At 46.5% G+C, this 24,446-nt stretch overlaps 1 protein-coding gene across 1 annotated transcript; it reads right to left on the reverse strand.

The window, feature by feature from the left end:
* Positions 1-10,129: 10,129 nt before the first annotated feature.
* Positions 10,130-12,074, reverse strand: LOC118472987 (uncharacterized). Its single transcript, XM_035961069.1, has 5 exons — positions 12,041-12,074; positions 11,747-11,959; positions 11,553-11,645; positions 11,325-11,450; positions 10,130-10,755 (listed from the first exon to the last, which is right to left on the reverse strand). The coding sequence occupies exons 2-5, from the start codon at positions 11,903-11,905 to the stop codon at positions 10,366-10,368; spliced, it is 768 nt and encodes a 255-aa protein (XP_035816962.1). The 5' UTR covers positions 11,906-11,959; positions 12,041-12,074; the 3' UTR covers positions 10,130-10,365.
* Between the last annotated feature and the right edge of the window lie 12,372 nt (positions 12,075-24,446).

Genomic DNA, 24,446 nt, shown 5'->3' on the forward strand with positions numbered 1-24,446 from the left:
AAAGTAGTTGCCAAATATGTTGGGGGCAAGCACAAGGGCTCCAAGACTTGTGTTTGGGTACCCAAAGTTCTTGTGTCTAATGTCAAAGGACCCAAAACCATTTGGGTACCTAAAGTCAAGAACTAAACTTGTTTTGTAGGTTTATGCATCCGGGGGCTCAAGTTGGATACTCGACAGCGGATGCACGAACCACATGACTGGGGAGAAAAAGATGTTCTCCTCATATGAGAAAAACCAAGATCCCCAAAGAGCGATCACATTCGGGGATGGAAATCAAGGTTTGGTCAAAGGTTTGGGTAAAATTGCTATATCTCCTGACCATTCCATTTCCAATGTTTTTCTTGTTGATTCTTTAGATTACAATTTGCTTTCCGTATCTCAATTATGTCAAATGGGCTACAACTGTCTATTCACTGATATAGGTGTCACTGTCTTTAGAAGAAGTGATGATTCAATAGCATTTAAGGGAGTGTTAGAGGGTCAGCTATACTTAGTAGATTTTGATAGAGCTGAACTCGACACTTGCTTAATTGCTAAGACTAACATGGGTTGGCTCTGGCACCGCCGACTAGCCCATGTTGGGATGAAGAATCTTCATAAGCTTCTAAAGGGAGAACACATTTTAGGATTAACAAATGTTCATTTTGAGAAAGACAGGATTTGTAGCGCATGCCAAGCAGGAAAGCAAGTTGGCTCTCATCATCAGCATAAGAACATAATGACGACCGACAGGCCACTGGAGCTCCTGCACATGGATCTATTCGGCCCGATCGCTTACATAAGCATCGGCGGGAGTAAGTACTGTCTTGTTATTGTGGATGATTATTCTCGCTTCACTTGGGTATTCTTCTTACAGGAAAAATCTCAAACCCAAGAGACCTTAAAGGGATTCTTGAGACGGGCTCAAAATGAGTTCGGCTTAAGGATCAAGAAAATAAGAAGCGACAACGGGACGGAGTTCAAGAACTCTCAAATTGAAGGCTTCCTTGAGGAGGAAGGCATCAAGCATGAGTTCTCTTCTCCCTACACTCCACAACAAAATGGTGTAGTGGAGAGGAAGAATAGAACTCTACTGGATATGGCAAGGACCATGCTTGATGAGTACAAGACTTCGGATCGGTTTTGGGCCGAGGCGGTTAACACCGCTTGCTACGCCATCAACCGGTTATATCTACACCGAATCCTCAAGAAGACATCATATGAACTCCTAACCGGTAAAAAGCCCAACATTTCATATTTTAGAGTCTTTGGTAGCAAATGCTTTATTCTTGTTAAGAGAGGTAGAAAATCTAAATTTGCTCCTAAGACTGTAGAAGGCTTTTTACTTGGTTATGACTCAAACACAAGGGCATATAGGGTCTTTAACAAGTCCACTGGACTAGTTGAAGTCTCATGTGACGTTGTGTTTGATGAGACTAACGGCTCTCAAGAAGAGCAAGTTGATCTTGATGAGATAGGTAATGAAGAGGCTCCGTGCATAGCGCTAAGGAACATGTCCATTGGGGATGTGTGTCCTAAGGAATCCGAAGAGCCTCCAAGTACACAAGATCAACCATCCTCCTCCATACAAGCATCTCCACCGACTCAAAATGAGGATGAAGCTCAAGTTGATGAAGTAGAAGATCAAGCAAATGAGCCACCTCAAGATGATGGCATTGATCAAGGGGGAGATACAAATGAGGAAGATAAGGAGGATGAGGAACAAAGACCGCCACACCCAAGAGTCCACCAAGCAATCCAACGAGATCACCCCGTCGACACCATCCTCGGCGATATTCATAAGGGGGTAACTACTAGATCTCGGGTTGCACATTTTTGTGAACATTACTCGTTTGTTTCCTCTATTGAACCACACAGGGTAGAGGAAGCACTTCAAGATTCGGATTGGGTGGTGGCGATGCAAGAGGAGCTCAACAACTTCACGAGGAATGAGGTATGGCATTTAGTTCCACGTCCTAATCAAAATGTTGTAGGAACCAAATGGGTCTTCCGCAACAAGCAAGATGAGCATGGTGTGGTGACAAGGAACAAAGCTCGACTTGTAGCCAAGGGATACTCCCAAGTCGAAGGTTTGGATTTCGGTGAAACCTATGCACCCGTAGCTAGGCTTGAGTCAATTCGCATATTATTAGCCTATGCTACTTACCATGGCTTTAAGCTTTATCAAATGGACGTGAAAAGTGCCTTCCTCAATGGACCAATCAAGGAAGAGGTCTATGTTGAGCAACCTCCTGGCTTTGAAGACAGTGAGTATCCTAACCATGTCTATAAGCTCTCTAAGGCGCTTTATGGGCTCAAGCAAGCCCCGAGAGCATGGTATGAATGCCTTAGAGATTTCCTTATTGCAAATGGATTCAAAGTCGGAAAAGCCGATCCTACACTCTTTACTAAAACTCTTGAAAATGACTTGTTTGTATGCCAAATTTATGTTGATGATATTATATTTGGGTCTACTAACGAGTCTACATGTGAAGAGTTTAGTAGGATCATGACACAGAAGTTCGAGATGTCTATGATGGGGGAGTTGAAGTATTTCTTAGGATTCCAAGTAAAGCAACTCCAAGAGGGCACCTTCCTAAGCCAAACGAAGTACACTCAAGATATTCTAAGCAAGTTTGGGATGAAGGATGCCAAGCCCATCAAGACACCCATGGGATCTAATGGGCATCTCGACCTCGACACGGGAGGTAAGTCCGTGGATCAAAAGGTATACCGGTCAATGATTGGATCATTACTCTATTTATGTGCATCTCGACCGGATATTATGCTTTCCGTATGCATGTGTGCAAGATTTCAAGCCGACCCTAAGGAAGCTCACCTTACGGCCGTAAAACGAATCTTGAGATATTTGGCTTATACTCCTAAGTTTGGGCTTTGGTACCCTCGGGGATCCACATTTGATTTGATTGGTTATTCGGATGCCGATTGGGCGGGGTGCAAAATCAATAGGAAGAGCACATCGGGGACTTGCCAGTTCTTGGGAAGATCCTTGGTGTCTTGGGCTTCAAAGAAGCAAAATTCGGTTGCTCTTTCCACCGCCGAAGCCGAGTATATTGCCGCAGGCCACTGTTGTGCGCAATTGCTTTGGATGAGGCAAACCCTGCGGGACTACGGTTACAAATTAACCAAAGTCCCTTTGCTATGTGATAATGAGAGTGCAATCAAAATGGCCGACAATCCTGTCGAGCATAGCCGCACTAAGCACATAGCCATTCGGTATCATTTTCTTAGGGATCACCAACAAAAGGGAGATATCGAGATTTCTTATATTAACACTAAAGATCAATTAGCCGATATCTTTACCAAGCCACTTGATGAACAAACTTTTACCAAACTTAGGCATGAGCTAAATATTCTTGATTCACGCAATTTCTTTTGCTAGATTGCACACATAGCTCATTTACATACCTTTGATCATGTCTCTTTCATGTGCTATGACTAATGTGTTTTCAAGTCTATCTCAAACCAAGTCATAGGTATATTGAAAGGAAATTGGAGTCTTCGGCGAAGACAAAGGCTTCCACTCCGTAAATCATCCCTCGCCGTCACTCCACGCTTCTCTCCATCGTTTGGGGGAGAATTCAAAGCAAAAGGACCTTGTCTTTGGGAGAAATAAGTCCAAAGCAAAAAGACCAGACTTCGTCTTTGGTATAATCTTAACTCATTTATTTATGACCAAAGGGGAAGATAGCACTTCGAGGGCTCTAATGACTCCGTTTTTGGCGATTCATGCCAAAAAGGGGGAGAAGTGAGCCCAAAGCAAAAGGACCGCACCACCACCAAATTCAAAAACTTAAGTGTTGAATATTTTCAATTGGTGTCCTATTGTGTTCAAAAGGGGGAGAAAAGTAGTATTTCAAAATGATATATCAAAACCCTCTTGAACATTAAGAGGAGAATCTCTTTTAGGGGGAGTTTTGTTTTTAGTCAAAGGAAAAGCATTTGAAATAGGAGGAGAAAATTTCAAATCTTGAAAATGCTTTGCAAAATCTTATTCATTTACCTTTGACTATTTGCAAAAGAACTTTGAAAATAATTTACAAAAGAGTTTGCAAAAACAAAACATGTGGTGCAATCGTGGTCCAAAATGTTATATAAGAATGAAACAATCCATGCATATCTTGTAAGTATTTATATTGGCTCAATTCCAAGCAACCTTTACACTTACATTATGCAAACTAGTTCAATTATGCACTTCTATATTTGCTTTGGTTTGTGTTGGCATCAATCACCAAAAAGGGGGAGATTGAAAGGGAATTAGGCTTACACCTAGTTCCTATATAATTTTGGTGGTTGAATTGCCCAACACAAATCTTTGGACTAACTTGTTTGCCCAAGTGTATAAATAATACAGGTGTAAAAGGTTCACACTCAGCCATTAAAAAGACCAAGTCTTGGATTCAACAAAGGGGCAAAGGGGCAACCGAAGGCACCCCAGGTCTGGCGCACCGGACTGTCCGGTGTGCCACCGGACATGTCCGGTGCACCAGGGGGACTCAGACTCGAACTCGCTACCTTCGGGAATTTCCAGAGGCGACTCCGCTATAATTCACCGGACTGTCCGGTGTACACCGGACAGTGTCCGGTGCACCAAAGGTGGTCGGCCTCAGGAACTCGCCAGCTTCGGGAAACTACAACGGCTAGTCCGCTATAATTCACCGGACTGTCCGGTGTGCACCGGACTGTCCGGTGCGACTCCGGAGCAACGGTCTTCTCCGCGCCAACGGCTCCCTGCCGCGCATTTAATGGGCGCTCTGCGCGCACAGATGGAAGGCGCGACCACTCCGGCACACCGAACAAGGAACAGTGCATGTCCGGTGTGCACCGGACACCCAGGCGGGCCCACAAGTCAGAAGCTTCAACGGTCGAATCCAACGGCAATGATGACGTGGCAGGGGGCACCGGACTGTCCGGTGTGCACCGGACTGTCCGGTGCGCCATCGAACAGAGGACCCAGCCAACGGTCAAGTTTGGTGGTTGGGGCTATAAATACCCCAACCACCCCACCATTCATTGCATCCAAGTTTTCCACTTCCCAACTACTACAAGAGCTCTAGCATTCAATTCTAGACACACCAAAGAGATCGAATCCTCTCCAAAATTCCACGCAACGCCATAGTGATTAGAGAGAGAGATTTGCTTGTGTTCCTTCGAGCTCTTGCGCTTGGATTGCTTTCTTCTTTCTTGATCCTTTCTTTGCAATCAAACTCACTTGTAATTGAGGCAAGAGACACCAATCTTGTGGTGGTCCTTGTGGGAACTTTGTGTTCCAAGTGATTGAGAAGAGAAAGCTCACTCGATCCGTGGATCGTTTGAAAGAGGGAAGGGTTGAAAGAGACCCGGCCTTTGTGGCCTCCTCAACGGGGAGTAGGTTTGCAAGAACCGAACCTCGGTAAAACAAATCTCCGTGTCTCACTTGCTTATTCGCTTGGTATTTGTTTTGCGCCCTCTCTCGCGGACTCATTTCTTTATTACTAATGCTAACCCGGCTTGTAGTTGTGTTTATATTTGTAAATTTCAGTTTCGCCCTATTCACCCCCCCCCCCTCTAGGCGACTTTCAACTGGCTCGGCAATCAGCGGTTCGACCCATAGGTGATGGCCGAGCTCGTGGACCTCATCAAGTGCCCCATGGACCGGTACGCGCGGATTGAGCTCGGGGCGCTGCGCGGGGGATTGAGCTCGGGGCTTCCGCGCGCGGGGGATTGAGCTCGGAGCGCGCGACGGTGACGACGCGACGGACGAGATTGTGGCGGGGGGGAGGGGCTCGGAATTGTTGGTAGCCGTAGCTGCGCCGTCGGGGAGACCCCGTTCGCGGCTGCCAACCACGCCCAGACATGTTTTATCTCTAGCCGGCTTCACATACAGCCAAGAGGCCAAGACCGTAGAAAAGCCAAGGCCATCGATCGATAATGCCGCTGTCCCTCCCCGACGCCCGCCAGCGCCGCGGTATTCTCCCGCCGCCGGTGGCGGCGGCAATCTTGTTGCCATCGTGGTCTTGTTCGCCGCCATTGTCACCTTGTTGCCATGGTGGCTTCGATCACGGGGGTGGCAGGCTAAAACGAGGATGCGAGTCGTCTCTCCTGAGACCTCCAGCACCGCTGCCACCGACGCTGTGACGACGCCGTTGTGGGCGCTGGCGCGGGCGTGCGCCGTTGCGAGCGCTGGCGCGGGCGTGTGGGAGCAGGATTTCGCGGCGGCTGCGGCGCGCGGGCGTGCGGAGGACGGTGGGGCGTGAGGTGCGGGAGTCCGTTGCGGGGCGGGATTTTCGCTGGCGCGTGCAGGTAGGGAGCGGGGGCAGTCTACACTGCCCCCTTAATAGTTAGTAGAGATATGTTATTTATATCCTAGTAAACCATCAATGGAAGGTAATATAATAATCATACTAAATTATAAGATTTAAATATAAAATGTTATCCTAAATTAGGTCTTGTTTGGTTATTCCTATCCCATATAATTTGGATGTGGTTAGAAAAAATAATAGGGATTTTGATTTGCTATGGATTTAAATCCACCTAATCCCCTCCAATCAACATGTATTGAGATGAAAATGAATATTCCCTTATTATGGAAATGTTATACAGCTCTTGCATCTAGAACATGTGTCATCTAATATCAAAAGTATGTTTGGTTTGCCCTAAGCTGTGTCCAAGATAAGACAAGCCAAAATTTGGCTGTTTTGCAACTTTGTGTACCATTTGACTTTCAAATTTGGACTAATTCTTTGTATGCTATCAAAATTTATTTTCATCCATTGTGTGTCATAAAGTGGTGTCGGGGACCATAATTAGGGGTACCCTCAAGGCTCCTAATTCTCAGCTGCTAACCCCCATCAGCATGAAGCTGCAAAGGCCTGATGGGCGCGATTAAGTCAGGGATCAGTCCATTCGAGCGACTCGATCAACGCCTCGCCCGAGCCTAGCCTCAGACAAGGGCAGCCGACCCCGGAGGATTTCCGCCTCGCCCGAGGCCCCCCTCCAACGGCGAACGTATTACCGGCTCGCCCGAGGCCCTGCCTTCGCCAAGAAGCAACCCTGACTAAATCGCCGCACCGACCGACCAAATCGCAGGAGCCTTAAATGCAAAGGTGACCTGACACCTTTATCCTGACGCGTGCCCCTCGGCAGAGCCGAAGTGACCGCCGTCACTTCGCCGCTCCACTGATCAGCCTGACAGAAGGACAGCGCCGCCTGCGCCACTCCGACTGCAGTGCCACTTGACAGAGTGAGACTGACAGGCAGTCAGGCCCTGCCGAAGGCACCATAGGAAGCTCCGCTTCGCCCGACCCAGGTCTCGGACTCGGGCTCAGCCCCAGAAGACGGCGAACTCCGCTCCGCCCGACCCAGGGCTCGGACTCGGGCTAAGTCCCGGAAGACGGCGAACTCCGCTCCGCCCGACCCAGGGCTCGAACTCGGGCTAAGTCCCGGAAGACGGCGAACTCCGCTCCGCCCGACCCAGGGCTCTTACTCGGGCTAAGTCCCGGAAGACGGCGAACTCCGCTCCGCCCGACCCAGGGCTCGGACTCGGGCTAAGTCCCGGAAGACGGCGAACTCCGCTCCGCCCGACCCAGGGCTCGAACTTGGGCTAAGTCCCGGAAGACGGCGAACTCCGCTCCGCCCGACCCAGGGCTCGGACTCGGGCTAAGTCCTGGAAGACGGCGAACTCCGCTTCGCCCGACCCCAGGGCTCGGACTCCGCCCTGGCCTCAGCCGATGGCCTCCGCCTCGCCCGACCTAGGGGCTCGGACTCGACCTCGGCCACGGAAGACAGACTCGACCTCGGCTTTGGAGGAGCTTCCACATCGCCCAACCTAGGGCGTAGGCCAGCCACGTCAACAGGAGGCGCCATCATCACCCTACCCCGAGCTAACTCAGGCCGCAGGGAACAAGACCGGCGTCCCATCTGGCTAGCTCCGCCAGATAGGCAATGATGGCGACCCGCGTACTCTGTGACGACGGCGGCTCTCAGCCCCCTTACGGAAGCAAGAGGACGTCAGCAAGGACTCAACCGCTCCGACAGCTGTCCTTCCGCCAGGCTCCAACGCTCCTCCGACGGCCACGACATCACACCAACTGGGTGCCAAAATCTCTCCGGCTGCCACAAAGGCATGTACTTAGGGCGCTAGCACTCCTCAGCTAGACACGTAGCACTCTGCTACACCCCCCCATTGTACACCTGGATCCTCTCCTTACGCCTATAAGAGGAAGGACCAGGGCCCTCTTAGAGAGGGTTGGCCGCGCGGGGACGAGGACGAGACAGGCGCTCACCTGGAGCCGCTCGCTCCCTCTCCCGTGTGGACGCTTGTAACCCCTTACTGCAAGCGCACCCGACCTGGGCGCGGGACGAACACGAAGGCCGCGGGATTCCCACCTCTCTCACGCCGGACTCTGGCCGCCTCGCTCTCCCCCCTTCGCGCTCGCCCTCGCGCTCAACCCATCTGGGCTGGGGCACGCGGCGACATTCACTCGTCGGCCCAGGGACCCCCCGGTCTCGGAACGCCGACAGTTGGCGCGCCAGGTAGGGGCCTGCTGCGTGTTGACGAACAGCTTCCCGTGAAGCTCCAGATGGGCAGTCTCCAGCAACCTCTCCAACCCGGGACGGTGCTTCGTTTCGGGAGTCTTGAGTTCATGTCCCTCGACGGCAGCTACGACATGATACTCCTTCCACCGTCGCGCGACAACGACAATGGCGGCCGACAGCCCGCCCGCCGGCGGCGGAATCGACGACGTCTTCCCCGCGTGGTGGAAGAACAACCTTCGATCTCATCCTGTCCTCTTCCCCGCCGACGAAGGGGAAGGCAGGGCAACCAAGGCCAAGCAGGAGGCAGCGCCTCGTCGGCTGTCGAGCGAGTCGACAGCGCCGGCACCCCAACGGGGGGCGCACCAGCTATCGACTTCGCGCTTGAGACGAAGACGAGCGCCGTCTCCCCGCAACACGCCAATCCCGAGCAAGCAGACGACGCCAGCGCGCTCGCGAAAAGCTTGCTGGACGTCACCCTCGTACCTGAGACGACGGTGCAATCAGTCCCCGACGTGACTTTATCGCCGCTCGTCGACCAAGAGGTACCGACCGATTCCCATCCTGCGTCATTTGGATTCAGCCTCAACCCGCCTAGCAACCTCGCTTTGGCGGACGCTCTGGTTTCGCATGCGGTCGCCTTGGGACCGGCTGACGGACGTCTCGACCTACGGGCCCTCTGGGTCCGAGGAAGATGACGAGCCCATCATCTGCTGGGACTTCTCTGGACTTGGCAACCCCAGTGCCATGCGGGACTTCATGACCGCATGTGACTACTGCCTCTCCGACTGTTCCGACGGTAGCTGCAGCCTCGGCGACGAGGACTGCGGCCCAAGCCGCGAATGTTTCCACGTCGATCTAGGGGGTCCCCCCGAAGGCAATCATCTCGGCATGCCGGAGGACGGTGACCTCCCTAGGCCGGTGCCCCGCGTTGACATCCCCCGGGAGCTAGCTGTGGTCCCCGTTCAGGCGGGGGGCCATGACCCACAGCTCGAGCAAATCCGCGGGGTGCAGGCCAGGCTCGACGAGGGGGCAGTAGCGCTTGACACTAGTAGAGATCTTATCATCGATGACGTTCGTATTGCGTCACTGCATGTGTATATATCGTCACAGAGTAAGGTTTGTGACGAATTTGTGACGAGTTCGATTTGGTCATAGGGGTCGCGTCACATTTGTTGTGTTGTGACGGACTACTCAGTTTCGTCATCGATGTGTATACATTCTGTGACGAAAGGCGCGTTGTCATGGAAGTGAATGCATGCTATGACGATCAGTTGTGGTCATAGAGGAAGACACTTTTCCGTCATAATTCGTCGTCTGCCCGAGCAAACTGACGGCGTTGTTAACGCCGTTTGGTTGCTGTGACGGTACGGTATCGTCACAGATAGAGCCGTGGTTTGGTCATTACCAGCCGTTTGGAAGGTGCTGATGCGTATGACGTCAGCGCTGACGTGGCTAGTGACGTGGCAGCTGACGTCAGCGCTGATGTAACGCTGACGTGGCTAGTACAGTGGCAGCTGACGTGGCATATGTTTTATTATATGCCACCAGTTTGGTCACAGATGTGCAGAGAATAATTTTATTGGAAATTGCAAAATATACTAGAACAGAGGAATGAGCACACAATTCCATATTCCATAGATGAATACAACTAGTATTCCAGTGCGCATACAAACTAAGTGGACAACACTAAACTCAGTTCATAGCATCACCACTTGAGTTCACATTTCAGTTGAGTTTGCACAAACATAACAGCATATAATCAAAAGTTGACACCCACGAGCAACTAGAGTTTTTGGGTACCCTCATGTCAAAGAACAGGCCAAAAACAGCAGCTCTGACTAGCAGCCCTCATGTCGAAGAAGAGTTACCATGCAAGGACAAGAGCTTCTTGATGAGCACATTGGTCTCCTCCATCTCCTTGCTGTTCTTCTCTGTTATCTTCTTGTACTCCTCCAACTCCCTTTGTGTCCTCGCCTGCTGTTCCTCAGCTTCTTCACATTTCTTCCTGAGCTGGTCGAGTTCACCTTGAACAGCAGTCGTCGCTTCAGCTGCAAGTTGTTCCCGAAGCTCACTATGATTTGATGATGAAGCCTTGGAGGTTGCCGATGTTTTGATGCCGACGCTTTTCAGGAATTGGTGTGAGCTGCTCTGGGACAACACCTTCGACACAAGGTGCACACTGGATGCTGGCATCTCACCTTCAGCAACAGGTTCAGCCCTCAAAGCCTCCATATGAGACTGAAATATCATGGACAGAAACAGTTACATGTTATTGCTAATGAGCAACAGCAAGATGCTGACAATAATGTGAAAACAGTGACTTTCATTTCTAGTGCACGGGTCCTACAAGGCATTAACAAAGACTATGAAAAATAGACTGACAGACTCTAAAAGCTATACATTTGATGGCAAATTATAGCAGATTATAGCAGTTACAAATTATAGCAGATTTGCTTAAAAGCTATACATTTGATGGCAAATTAAAAGCTATTCATTTGAAATACTCTATAAATAGACTATGAAAAATAATGTGAAAACAGTTACAAATTATAGCAGATTTGCTTAACAAAGACTCTAAAACCTATACATTTCTAGTGCACGGGTCCTACAAAAAATAGACTATGATATTTACTTTCATTTCAGAAATTTGATGGCAGACAAAATAGACTATGATCTGAACTCCCCTGGGATGGGACAAGCGATCTCACTCATCGATCTCACTCCCCTTCGTTCCATCGACCCACAGCCAGCCTCCCTCATATGATCTCATAAAAATTACACTAAATAAAGAAAACAAATGAACTTACAAGTGCTTCTCTTGCCGGTTCACTCAGGCCACGTTTGGAGCTGGTATGACAGGTCTTGAAGGCGTCCACCGCATCTAGTTCTTCAGTCTGGTCTAAGCTGGGTTCTTCTCGGTTTCTCTTCTGCTTCTGTTTCGTGGATAAACAATCACAGCGAAGTTTGCTCAGATCAAATGCAATAGAAGTTGAGTGCACAAGTGCAGGTAGTACTACAAGGTAATAGTTACTTACATATGCATGTAAGTGTGCCACATAGCAGCGAGAACCCGTAGCCTGATGAAACTTGACTTGACTGCGGTTCTGCTTGTTCTTTGCACTTATTTCCTACAAGAGAATGAACATGTCAGATTAGATCATAGGTTCAATATGCGAAGATCCTTTGCAAACGTATAGTGAAAGAACAATATATGACAAGATACCCATACCATGTTCTTTGGATCAGACCACTTTGCAACTAATGCCCTCCACTGTTCATCAGTCATGTAAGATACAGGAGAAGTTGTGCTAATCTCATTTGCAGGTACACCATTGAAGTATTTCTGCTTGAGCCGATAACGCTGGTTTTTTACCGCAGAGCGTAGCATATCGGTGCAAGCTTCCTTTGTTGCCTTGTCCTCAGTGTTAACGGACAAGCGCCCCTATGCATATGACAATTCCATAGTTAGTCAATTCAGGTTAAGCAGTATACAAGTGAACCATAGAATCAGTAATGCACTTACATTTAGCTGTGACACAAAGCTGTTGTAGTATTTCTGGTCATCCTTGTAATCTTTCCAACGAGTTAGGATAGGCATGGTTTCCCGAATAATGATGCCAGCCTCTGATGCAAACTTGGCAGCTTGAACAGGTTCATGTGGCCTTTTTTTGCCTTCCTCAACAGCTATGGGCAGTCTCCTTTGCATAACTTTAGTCATCCTGTCCAGTTGTTTTCCCTTGGTTGCTGCCCTGGGTCTCCTTGGTGCTCGCTGTGTAGGAGCTACAAAATATAATTCGCTTTTATTGAATAATGAAATTGTTTTGTTTCATGCAAATCAGCAAAAGAGATGCCTTATTTGACTGAAAAAATAGAACTTGCCTTCAGTTTCTTCATCTCTAGCTACATTGGCTTGAGCATCACCTGTACTGTCATGAGCAGCAGATGCCATGGCTTCCTCTTCAGCTCTGCTGAAATGATCAGCAAGTCCAGGTGTAGTACGGCTGTTGCCTTCAGCATCACCTGTACTGTCATGAGCAGCAGATGCCATGGCTTCCTCTGCAGCTCTGCTGAAATGATCAGCAAGTCCAGGTGTAGTAGGGCTGTTTGGTATGTGATCATTTCCATCTGTTGGTTCCTGTACATTGTGGCCATCTGTCTCTGTAGAGTGAAACCTTTTTGAAGATTGCTCCTCTGGTTGTGCACCTGCCCTCACTCTCTTGCTGAACCTAATGCCTGGAGCCATGTTGGGGTCTATCTTCTTCTTTGAAGCAAGGGTTGTGTTTCTACCTCTTCTAGGATACTGTCCACAAAAAAAAAGTCATGTGCATTAAAAAGCAAGACCATATATTAATTAAGAGGTATGAAATAAAGAATATGAATCTAAAGGCATGAGCATATATTAAACACCAGATAAAAAACATTGAAATGCAATGCAACTATTTGGCATCCACTACTTTGAAGATAGAAGGAGCACCTTCATTGCCAGGGGTTTTGGCTGCTCATAATATTCACTGTCATCATCAGTATCTCCTTGATCATCATCGTCAAGGAGATAGAAAGAGACATATGAATCCGAATCTGAACTAGTATTTATCTTGTTTGCTGCATGTTTCCCCTTTGTTGATGCAGATGGTGAGACAGAATTATTTAGAACAGAAGTATATTTGTTCAGACCCAAATCTTGCATCTTCTTTATATTCTCCTCCACTTGTTTATCCCGTCTTCTCTCATAAGCAGTTCGCTCATGTTGAACTACTTGCAAGATAGATAAGAACAAGCATACTGTGTGTATTAGATAATGTAAAGGATTTTACTAAAAGCTAAGAGGTACTACTATTTGCAGGGAAGGATTTGACTAAAAGCAAATAGATAAGATGTGTAGATTCAGTCATTATTAAGCTTGGTTATGATTGTGCAAGTTCATAATTGTGGTTGCACTGTAACTGTAGTGTTTCCCCTGTTTGGTTGTGGAAATCTTTATGCAGGCTTAAACAATGTTCAAAGTACTAGCTAGTACATTGATTAGGCGATGTAGATTTACACAAGCTGATGAACAAAAAAAGTGAAGATATTCTCATCTCTTTCTACCAGCAAGGTTCAAGAAAGCACTAAGCGCTGAGCGAGCGGTATGGTGGTGAAAATGCTTAAGCGTGATTAATCGTGCTTAATCATTTTTGTTAAAAAAAGAAAAAAAAATACATGATATTGGGCCACCCTGCAGCAGCCCTTAACCCCCACCTCCTCTCTTCATGAGTCTGCAGCCCACTAGGCCCACCTGCCAGGAGGCTCAACGCAAAACCCCTCTCCCGTGATGACCTCTCCTCCGTGCCGTACGCTCTCCGGCTCCCTCTCCCAAAGCCTCTCCTCCCTCGTGCGATCTTCACCTCTACCATGAAGCCGCTCCGCCTCTCTCTCACCAATCTGCTGCCTGCAGCCATCGTAGGTCCGTCCGCTCTCTCTCTCTCTCTCGTTGATCCGTCGATTTGCTGCCTGCTGGATTGACCCCGGAGGTGTTCCTCCTCTTCCTCTCCCTCCTCTACTCCCTTAAACATGCCGAATGGGCACGATTAAGCAGGGCCAGCGCTTAATTGCCCGCTTAGTAGGTAAGCGATGCGTTGACCCTCTGCGCAGCGCTTAACCGCGCCTAATCGCACGCCTAATCGCGCTTTCTTGAACCTTGTCTACCAGTACTAGAAACATAAGTTCTCTACTAAAACATGGATGGGACTGCATATAACACAATGTAAGGAACCAAACACAACTGTATGAGTGCACAATGATTACATAAATCAATATACAATATCTCTGATAACAACGAATGAATAATTAAACTAAATCTAGCGATGCTTAGGGTTTAGGGGTTGGACCTTTCTGACTTCTGTGCCTCCTTTTGTTCACCATCAAGGTCGTCTGCGATGACCCAAATCCAGCGATGTTAGGGTTTAGGGGTTAGCGAGAGCAATGTGGATGGGGCGTGTTAGGTGGAAGGGGCGAGAGAAATGGGGATGGCAATGAGATAGAGCGGGATGCGGCGAGTGAAGTCGGCACCGACGCAGCTCATCGACGCGATTAGAGGTAAGGGGGCGGCTGTGAGGTACCTGGTCGAGGGGGCAGGTCGTCGACGGCGGATGTGTCCCAGCGGCGGCGGTGAGGTTCCTGGTCGAGGGGGCAGGTCGTCGACAGCCGTCGTGTCCCGGCGGCGGCGATTAGGTTTGGAGAAGTGGGGGAGAAAGAAGAGTGGGGGAGAAATAAGAGGAGTGCGGGAGATAGAGGATGAGAGCGGAGTATGTTTTAGTGACGACGACGAAAATGTTTTTGGCGCCCAATGTGTTTGGCAATGCGGAGTCTAATGCGTTTAAGTATACTAGCGCTGGGTATATGTCGAAAACACGTGCATAGCCCAATGGTTTGACTTGCTAACTATAAGGCCGAGCTCCAAGGTTCAAGGTTCAAGCGCCTGCAAGGAGACTTTTTTTGTGTTTTGCATACCATTTTATATTAATTCTTTGTTTTTTATTTATCTCTATGTTTTTTTTTGCAATTATCTATTCATGGACACATTAGTTGGGTTTATGATCATGTTATAATATTTTGAAATATTTTTGCAATAGTGGTACTATACATCTCTCACTTGCAATAGCATCTCTCACTTAGTAATTAGCCTTATATGAGAGATGTATGCATTTCTTAGGATGTGTGTCACCACTTTGTCCGAATGAGTTGAAACTATTTTGTGAACATTGTACACCAAAATGAATGGTCCATGCAAGTTTTTAGAGTTTTCTAGCTAGGCTATGGTATTGTAACAAATATCTTTACGAAATACAACAAATAATTACAGTAATTAGTAAACTAGGTCTGAACAATGCATAACTGCACACAACATCATATGTTGGTTCAATAATCATGCCATTAAAGTTTAAAATGGTTTGGAGAAAGTGGTAGTATTGATCCATCACAAGCATGAACATCTCTCACTTAGTAATTAGCCTTGTATGAGAGATGTATGCCTTTCTTAGGATGTGTGTCACCACTTTGTCCGAATGAGTTGAAACTATTTTGTGAACATTGTACACCAAAATGAATGGTCCATGCAAGTTTTTAGAGTTTTCTAGCTAGGCTATGGTATTGTAACAAATATCTTTACGAAATACAACAAATAATTACAGTAATTAGTAAACTAGGTCTGAAAAATGCATAACTGCACACAACATCATAGGTTGGTTCAATAAACATGCCATTAAAGTTTAAAATGATTTGGAGAAAGTGGTAGTATAGATCCATCACAAGCATGAACATGTCTCACTTAGTAATTAGCCTTATATGAGGGCTGTATGCATTTTTGTAGGATGTATGTCACCACTTTGTCAGAACGAATTGCATGTTTTTGTCAACATTGTACACCAAAATGAAGTGTACATGCAAGTTTATAGATGTTTCTAGCTACCTAAGGTTTTTTAGCACTTATTCTTTAGTAAAATAACAAATACTTACATTAATAGTTAAACTAGTTCTAAAAATTGCACCGGCACAAAACATCATGGTACACCTCCATTAACACCCCAAAAAAAGGTTGAAATGATTTGGAGAAACAGGTGCTATACATGTAAATAAATAAAAGAAAAATTCGAAAATGATTGAAAAATGTAAACAAAACAAAAAAAAACCTACCTATCCCAAAGCTCGAACACAAGACGCCAAGGTTCACAGCAGCAAGGAGTTACCATTGGACTAGTCACGTTTGTTCGTTAGTAACAGAGCGCAGTTATATTTAAGCATAAACTGTTCTCTGTCCAGGATGTAACCGAGCGCCCAGTTCAGAGTCTGCATTTTCAGATTGTTCAGTTCAGAGTTAACTCTGCTGCCCAGTTCAGATTGGTGCCCAGTTCAGATTGCTGCCCAGCTCAGATTTGTTGGTTATTTATTTGTTCAAAGTTCAGATTCAATTCCACAAAACTAGCTCAGATTTGTTGGTTATCTATTTGTTCAAAGTTCAGATTCAAATCCAAAAAACCAGCTCAGAATTGTTGGTTATCTATTTGTTCAAAGTTCAGTTCTCTGAGATATATAGCTCAGTCCAAAGTTCAAAGTTCAGATTCAAATCCACAAAACCAGCCAAAGTTCATAAATTCTCAAGCAATCTGAGAACTCTGCCCAGTTCAAAGTTCAGATTCTAAACTAATGAGTTCTAAACTGCTCAGTTCAGATTCTAAACTAATGAGTTCTAAACTAATGAGTTCTAAACTGCCCAGTTCAAGCAATCTGAGAACTCTGCCCAGTTCAAAGTTCAAAGCAAATCAGATTCTAAACTGCCCAGTTCAAAGTTCAGATTCTAAACTGCCCAGATGGTCATTTCATTTTCAGAGATCAGTTCAGACTTCTGCATTTTCAGATTAAAACCCAGCTTAAATTTTGACAATAAATTAAAACTTGCTTAGATCACATGAACTGAAAATTGATTCCCATAAACCCAGCTTAGATCACATGAACTGAAAATTTTCAGATGTTCAGTTCTAAAAATACAGAAAATACAGAATACACATTCAGTTCACCACAAGTTCAGTTCACCCCAAATTCAGTATTTCAGACACACATTCAGTTCTGAAAATACAGAAAATACATTATATCATCTATCCGTACTAATCTGAACTGAACACTTCATAAATCAACTATCAATACTAGAAATCCTCATCTTCATCTTCTATGGACATGTCATCATTGTTGTCATCGCCACCATCATTAAAATATTGAAACATTGTATCATCTTCCTCCTCATCCTCACTATCTTCAAGAATAATAGCAGCTTCCTTCTTTTTTCTTATTAGTTCCTCTAAATTGCCTTCAATTAGACTGGCTTCTCCACCTTCAACATTGTGCAGAACCTGATTATCATCACCTTCTTGCACTATATGGTCTGTATCAGAACAATAATCATCCTGATGCACATCATTATTGCCCTCATATTTTTCAGCCACATCATAAATATTCCTATGCTCAAATTTCTGCACAACTCGGAAATCTTTACATTGTGGAGTTGTGTCTTGCAGGTAAAATATCTTTTTCGCTTGGTCTGCCAAGATAAAAGGATCGGACTTGTACCAAAATGACTGCACATTGATGGATTTGAAATGGCTGTCATCTCGAATGCCCACAGTCTTTCCTACTTGGTTGTACCAATCGCATCGAAATACAACCACCGACCGACGAACTTGATAATTCGAGTTATATTGTAACTCAATTACCTCTTTAAGGACACCATAAAAATCTATGTTCTCCCCATTATGTTCACCTTCAGTCATTACACCACTATTTTGTGTCTGCATGAACTTCTCACGATCCACTGTGCTAAACTGCACTCCATTAATCTTGCAAGCTGTACTAGTCTTAACTCGCCGAGCTGGGCCACATGACAGTGCCCACAGTCCTTCGCTAACCAATTCTGGATTCTCATTACGCTTCTTCTCAACCTGTTGCAACAAAATTACTCAGCTGAGCAATTACATATGCATACCCAAAAATTTAGTAAACCTATAACATAAAAGTTTAGTGACTTACATGGGACATAAACCACTTTGCAAATCCTTGTTGAACCATTCGATCAACATCATTTGGACGTGCACCTTGCTGCGATAGCTCCTCCCTGTACAGACTGCATGGCATACTTTATTCATAAGCATATTTTCAAATTTAATAAACATAACATAAATTATGTAGCACATACCAAACTAACTTACGTCAAATATTCCTGTACTTCATCAGCATTATGTAGCACATACCAAACTAACTTATTCATGGTAGCATCATCAATGTACTCAGTCTTAGTACCTCCAACAAGAGTAGCACCATGCTTAAAAACAGACATGTCATTAGGCAATGGCATCTCTGTACCACTATCATCATCCTGGTTAAATCTAGTGTCAACATCCTTCATGTACCTAGAACAAAATGTTAAGGTATCACTTGCCATATATGCCTCAGCAATTGATCCTTCCGGCCTAGCCCTGTTCCTTACAAAATTTTTCAAAGTGCCTAGTCGCCTTTCTATTGGGTACATCCATCCATACTGAACAGGTCCTCTAAGCATTGCCTCATCGGGAAGATGGACACTCAAGTGCACCATGACATCAAAGAAGGCAGGTGGAAATATTTTCTCAAGCTTGCATAGGATCAATGGAATATCTCCTTTTAGCCGTTGCACAACATCTATCCGTAGATTTCTACTACATAGTTCCCTGAAGAAGGTCCCCAGCTCTGCAATTGCTTCATATACATCCTTCCTCACCAGTCCTCTAAGGCCAGCGGCTATGATTCTCTGTAGGAGTATGTGGCAAGAATGTGTTTTCAGTTTTCCAACCACCTTTGAACCATCTTCACTTATGTATCTTGCTAGGTTATCCGCAAATCCATCAGGAAACTTGATACCTTTGAGGAACTTGCAAAACTCGACTTTCTGATCCTTCCCCAACACATATGGAGCAGGTGGAGCCCTGCAGGCCGAGTTGCCATCTTGTTGCAAGTGCAGTTCAGGTCTTATGCCCATATCATACAAATCTAGCCTTGCATTATGTGTGTCCTTGGACTTGCCTGGTATACTAAGTAGTGTGCAAAGAATATTTTCACATACATTTTTCTCTATGTGCATCACATCGAGATTATGTGGAAGCATCAAATCTTTCCAATATGGCAATTGCCACAACCCAGATTTCCGGCTATAAATCTTTGGACCGTCACTACTACGCTTCCTTTTATTTCCAGTAATGTCAGCCTGCTTCCCTGGTCTGACATCTTTCACCTTCTCTAGCTCTTGTAGGACCTCATCCACAGTGAACCTGCCAGGCACAACTTTGTTTTCACGCTTACCATTGAAATCCAAGCTATTCCGCCATGAATGTGTCCTTTTAAGGTAACGACGATGTCCAATGTAGCATAACTTGTTCCTTATTGCCATAGACAACGGATTCTTGTCGCAATAAATACATGCATAATACCCTTTTGTTGTTCGCCCAGATAACGTGGCCAGCGCTGGATAATCATGTATACACCATAGTACAGCAGCACGAAGGTCGAACTTCCTACCAGTACATGCATCATATGTCTTGACACCCTTCCATAGCTTCAGCAGTTCTTCAATTAGGGGCTCAAGGAACAAATCAAAATCCTTTCCTGGACATCTTGGACCTGGGATGAGTAAAGACATAAAGCAGTTTGTTGGATTCACGCATTCCCATGGTGGGAGATTAAGCGGTGTCACAAGCACTGGCCACATACTGTACTGGGTACTCATGTTGCCAAATGGATTGAATCCATCGGTAGCTAAGGCTAGCCTCAGGTTCCTCGGATCATTTGCAAAACCTGGGTACTTTCGGTCAAAGTCCTTCCACGCTTCCCCATCAGCTGGATGGCTCATCACATTGGCGACTGGCTTCCTCACTTTCTTGTGCCATTGTGTTTCCTCTGAAGTTTGTTTTGAAGCAAAAATTCTTTTCAACCTTGGCAACAGTGGAAAATGCCTCAAAACCTTATGTGGAACCCGCTTCGAACCAGTTTCATCTTTCCATCTAGACTCTGTGCATACTGGGCACTCATTCAATTTAGCATTAACATTCCGAAACAACACACAATTGTTCTTGCACACATGGATGTTTTCGTATCCAAGGCCCAATTCTTTAAGATATTGCATGGCCTCATTATATGATTTTGGCAACTCACTATTAGGGTATCCATCGGACATCAGCTTCATCATTGCTGAAAATGCTGTATTGCTGATTCGATAACGAGACTTCATATACAACATCCTCACCATAAAAGAAAATTTTGAATGGCTAGAACCCGGACTAAGTGCCTTCTTTGCATCTCCAAGAACTCCTGCAAATCTTGGCTCTTCTCCATCAGCCTCTGCCGCTGCAAACAGTTCACCGATCATCTCAGGTACTCCATGATCATCATCGTAAACATCATCGTCCACATCCATATTTATCCCAAAGTCATTATCATATCCTTCGACATCCTCCTCTATACCCTCAACTTCTGTATCTGCCGACTCCCCATGATGAATCCACCTCGTGTATGTAGCTGACATTCCATAAATGTGTATATGAGTTTCTACTTCACTCTGAGGTCGCAACCTTTGATTAAGACAATTCACGCACGGACAACGAATGTCTGTGTCTTCTGGGTATCTTTCAGTAACAAAATTCATGAACTCTTCAACTCCTTTCACATATGCAGGTGTGAATTGTTTCCCATAAACCCATCTTCTATCCATCTATTTTGACAATAAATTAAAACTTGCATTAACTCCATAACTATGATTACATTGAACAAAATTGAAAACCACATCAAACACATGCATATATGAAATAAAATTCAAACGCACATAGAACCTTATTGTCAAAAACACAACACATCAAACCTTGTCTTTTCTCCCCGCCCTGCCGCTGTTCTGTCCACGCCCGCCGTAGCTATGCGCAAGACGCCGCTGCTTTGCCGCGCCCGAAGCTTCTCTGCCTCGCTGTTTGCAGACGACGCCGTTCTTCCAACATAGTTGGATCAATGGATCAGGCGACAAGATCGCTCGTTCGCTGCGACGCTACCCAGTTGCCGATCAAGCGGACGACGACAGACGCCGGCGTCGTTGTGTGCCGTAACCTGACGGCCGATCGCACAAGCGCAGATCGCAGCAGGAAAAAACAGAACAGGCGTGATCGCAGAATGGCGGCTGGGAAAACCTGTTAACATAACGACAGATGGGAACACATTAATAAACGGGAAGTTTCTTTATATACACGAACAAGTCCGTAGTCTGGTGGTAGCAACGATTTAACGCAAGCCGCAGGTCCCTGGTTCGAAGCTCCGCGGGCGCACCTTTTTTTTGCCAAATAACTAACTGCCGCTTCGTACTGGGCCGGGTCCGCGTCGCCAGGTGGGGCTGTGTCCCAAAAAACTGCGGCCCATGTAGGCCAAGATCCCACGCCGTGTGTACACGTGGGCCGTTTTTTACTAAAACTCATCTGTGACCAATTTATTTCAGCATTACGTCAGCCGATCAAGCCAAATTAATCTGTGACGTTCCTTTCATTTTCGTCTATGACGTTCCTTTCATTTTCGTCTTTAATATTCAAGTCTAATCTTCGTCCCTTGTAATTGTTGACGAAGCTATCAATTTGGTCATAGAAATGTATCAATCTGTGACTGAAGTCACCAGCGTCACTAGAAAATCGTCACTGATGATCACATTCTTACTAGTGTGAGCCGATCCGCCGGGACGTCGGGCAGGCATGGGCGGGCCAACCCCCGGCCGGAGAAATACGTCATCTACCCCAGGGTTTCCAGCACCGCGTTGCCGACGACGTCAGGGTCAGGCCACCACCCGCATCTAGTGGGGTCGGCCAGAACCTGGCTGCAGCGGCGATGCTTCTCCGCGCGATGCCGGAGCCATCAACCACCGAGGGCCGGCGAATCCAGGGGGAGCTCAAGAATCTCCTGGAAGGCGCTGTGGTCCGACGGGCCGAGAGCTCTGCCTCCCGAAGGCAGGGGTACCCCTCGGAACCTCATGCCGCGACTTCTCGATTCATGCGGGAAGCCTCGGTCTACACCGGGCGCACGCGCAACACCGCGCCTGCGGCTCCGGGCCGCCTCGGCAACGAGCACCATCACCGCGACCGTCGGGCCCACCTCGATGAGAGGGTGCGCCGAGGCTACCACCCCAGGCGTGGGGGACGCTACGACAGCGGGGAGGATCAGAGTCCCTCGCCCGAACCGCCCGGTCCGCAGGCCTTCAGCCGGGCCATCCGACGGGCACCGTTCCCGACCCGGTTCCGACCCCCGACTACTATCACAAAGTACTCGGGGGAGACGAGACCGGAACTGTGGCTCGCGGACTACCGTCTGGCCTGCCAACTTGTCACACCCGGTTTTAGAAGGTAAACCGAATGCGAACCATGTACGTGCCAGGATCAGAAATTCACGTACACAGCGATTACATAAATGACTCATCATAGCACAATGCTTCGAATAACAATAAAGAATAAATAATGATATTAAATACTAGAGTCACTTACATAATATGAATCAAAGTACACAGAATAGAAACGTAGCTAACGTAAATAAACCCACCACATGCAGCTGATTGGGGGTGATCGCTAGCCTAATCCTCGAACTCGTCGAAGTCCTGGAACTCCTGGAGATCCGCCTCGACGCCTTCTTCTTTACCTGAGCATAGATTGCACCAAAGGCAACCTGGTGTTTTGTGAAAGCAAGGGTGAGTACACATCAACGTACTCAGCAAATGTCCTGTTTGGCTGAAGTGGACTAGCTTTATGTGGGGTTAAGGTCAAAGCAGATTGCTTTTAGTTGGTCAGGTATTTATTATTAATGGAAGCCAAGTTTTATCATATAACCAACCCGTGAACCATTTCCTCATCGAGGAAACCTCATTATCATCATCGAACCGAAATAATAAAAAGAACCATTGTATCTCGAACCATCGGTATCTCTAATCAAAGAGGATCCCAAGGCCGCTCATAACCGTGAGCACGACTGATATATCAGTTTCATTACCCTCTGCAGAGGTCGCACACTTTACCCATGAGCCATGATTCCCGTTTTGCCCGGGGATCATGACTCCCCATTGATCACTTCCTAGGTGGTCCGGCAGGGTATCACTACGTAGCCTTTACAAAGATTCCCTAGAGGTCATAATCGCCCGTTAGGTTTCTCCAGTTTGATAAACACAGTACCTCTCCCCGCAGGAGAGTGACTAACAAAAGCAAAACGAAAGAACCTCGGCACTCAGCCTCGGCAGAGCAAGCACTGTGCCTGGACCCCATTGACGGCATGACGGCGAAGCAACTACACCTCTAGTTCCTCTAATTAATTAGCTAAGGACATCCCATTTCACCCTCATGGTTGCACTGTTATCCCGAGTGGTCTCTCAACGAACAGGTCCTTACGGAGAGGTACTCGGGAAACCGCCCGAGTCCCCTAAATGCCACACGTCCAACATCATAATCATAGAGACAACATCGTATCATAAATGTTCACATCATGTTCATTGATTAAAGTAAAGCAATAGAATGAAGTTAACCATAATAATCCAAAAGGTAATCAAGGACAAGGTAAATACAAAGCTAGTCAATCCTTGTTGATCATGGTATGCGGGTTGATGAATTATAAAGTAAATGGGACATAATAGGTCAGAGGACACCTGCCTTCACCAAACAGATGCTCAGGATCTTCAACCTCATAAAACTCAGAGAGCTTGATCACTTGGTCGCCGACGCTTGATCGTCGATTCCTCGGAGCGCGGAAACAAATCGCGATCTAATCGCAACGCGAAGCGAAGACAAACAGGAACGAACAAACAAACATATATGCATAAGAACATTACACCATACAAATGAAAATATAATAAAATATGCAAAACGAAATAGAGCGCGTTACTATGGTCACACGAGGGAAAAGAAACGCGACAGGCGGAGCTATGATCGAGAGGTTATCGCGTCTACACTAAACGAGTATTAATCATAACATTTAGTTTGACCTGATTATATTAATCGATATTTATTTAAAACGAAACTAGAGCTATCGCACAGTTTTAATTAGCTGACCACACTAACAATTCTTAGTTAAATAAGTAATTTAAATAACATCAACGACTCTAAGCGGGACGAATTAGTGGAGTGAGACGAAATACGTAACGCGTGAAACAACACGACTGCACGAGACCTAGCGCGCGCACCACGCGCGACAAGCGCGAACAACGTGACGACGACGAACTCAACACGACAGCGTGCAAACGACGCGCGGACACGCACGACATAGCACGCTGACGACACACGAAACAACACGCGCGACCATCGCGAACGAGAATGCCACCACGTGCGGAACAGCACACGCGACAGGTGATAAAACTAAATAGGTGACACGTT

This window comes from Zea mays, chromosome 7 (assembly GCF_902167145.1).
Source record: "Zea mays cultivar B73 chromosome 7, Zm-B73-REFERENCE-NAM-5.0, whole genome shotgun sequence".
NCBI classification, from domain to species: Eukaryota; Viridiplantae; Streptophyta; class Magnoliopsida; order Poales; family Poaceae; genus Zea; species Zea mays.

Bases quoted from the DNA above. Each gene is read 5' to 3' on its own strand.
- LOC118472987 (XM_035961069.1), bottom strand. From the start codon at position 11,905: ATGCTACGCTCTGCGGTAAAAAACCAGCGTTATCGGCTCAAGCAGAAA. The intron at 11,646-11,746 runs GTATGGGTATCT...ATTCTCTTGTAG, and splicing joins GGTCTGATCCAAAGAACATG to GAAATAAGTGCAAAGAACAA. The intron at 10,756-11,324 runs GTAAGTTCATTT...ATGATATTTCAG, and splicing joins AACCGGCAAGAGAAGCACTT to TCTCATATGGAGGCTTTGAG.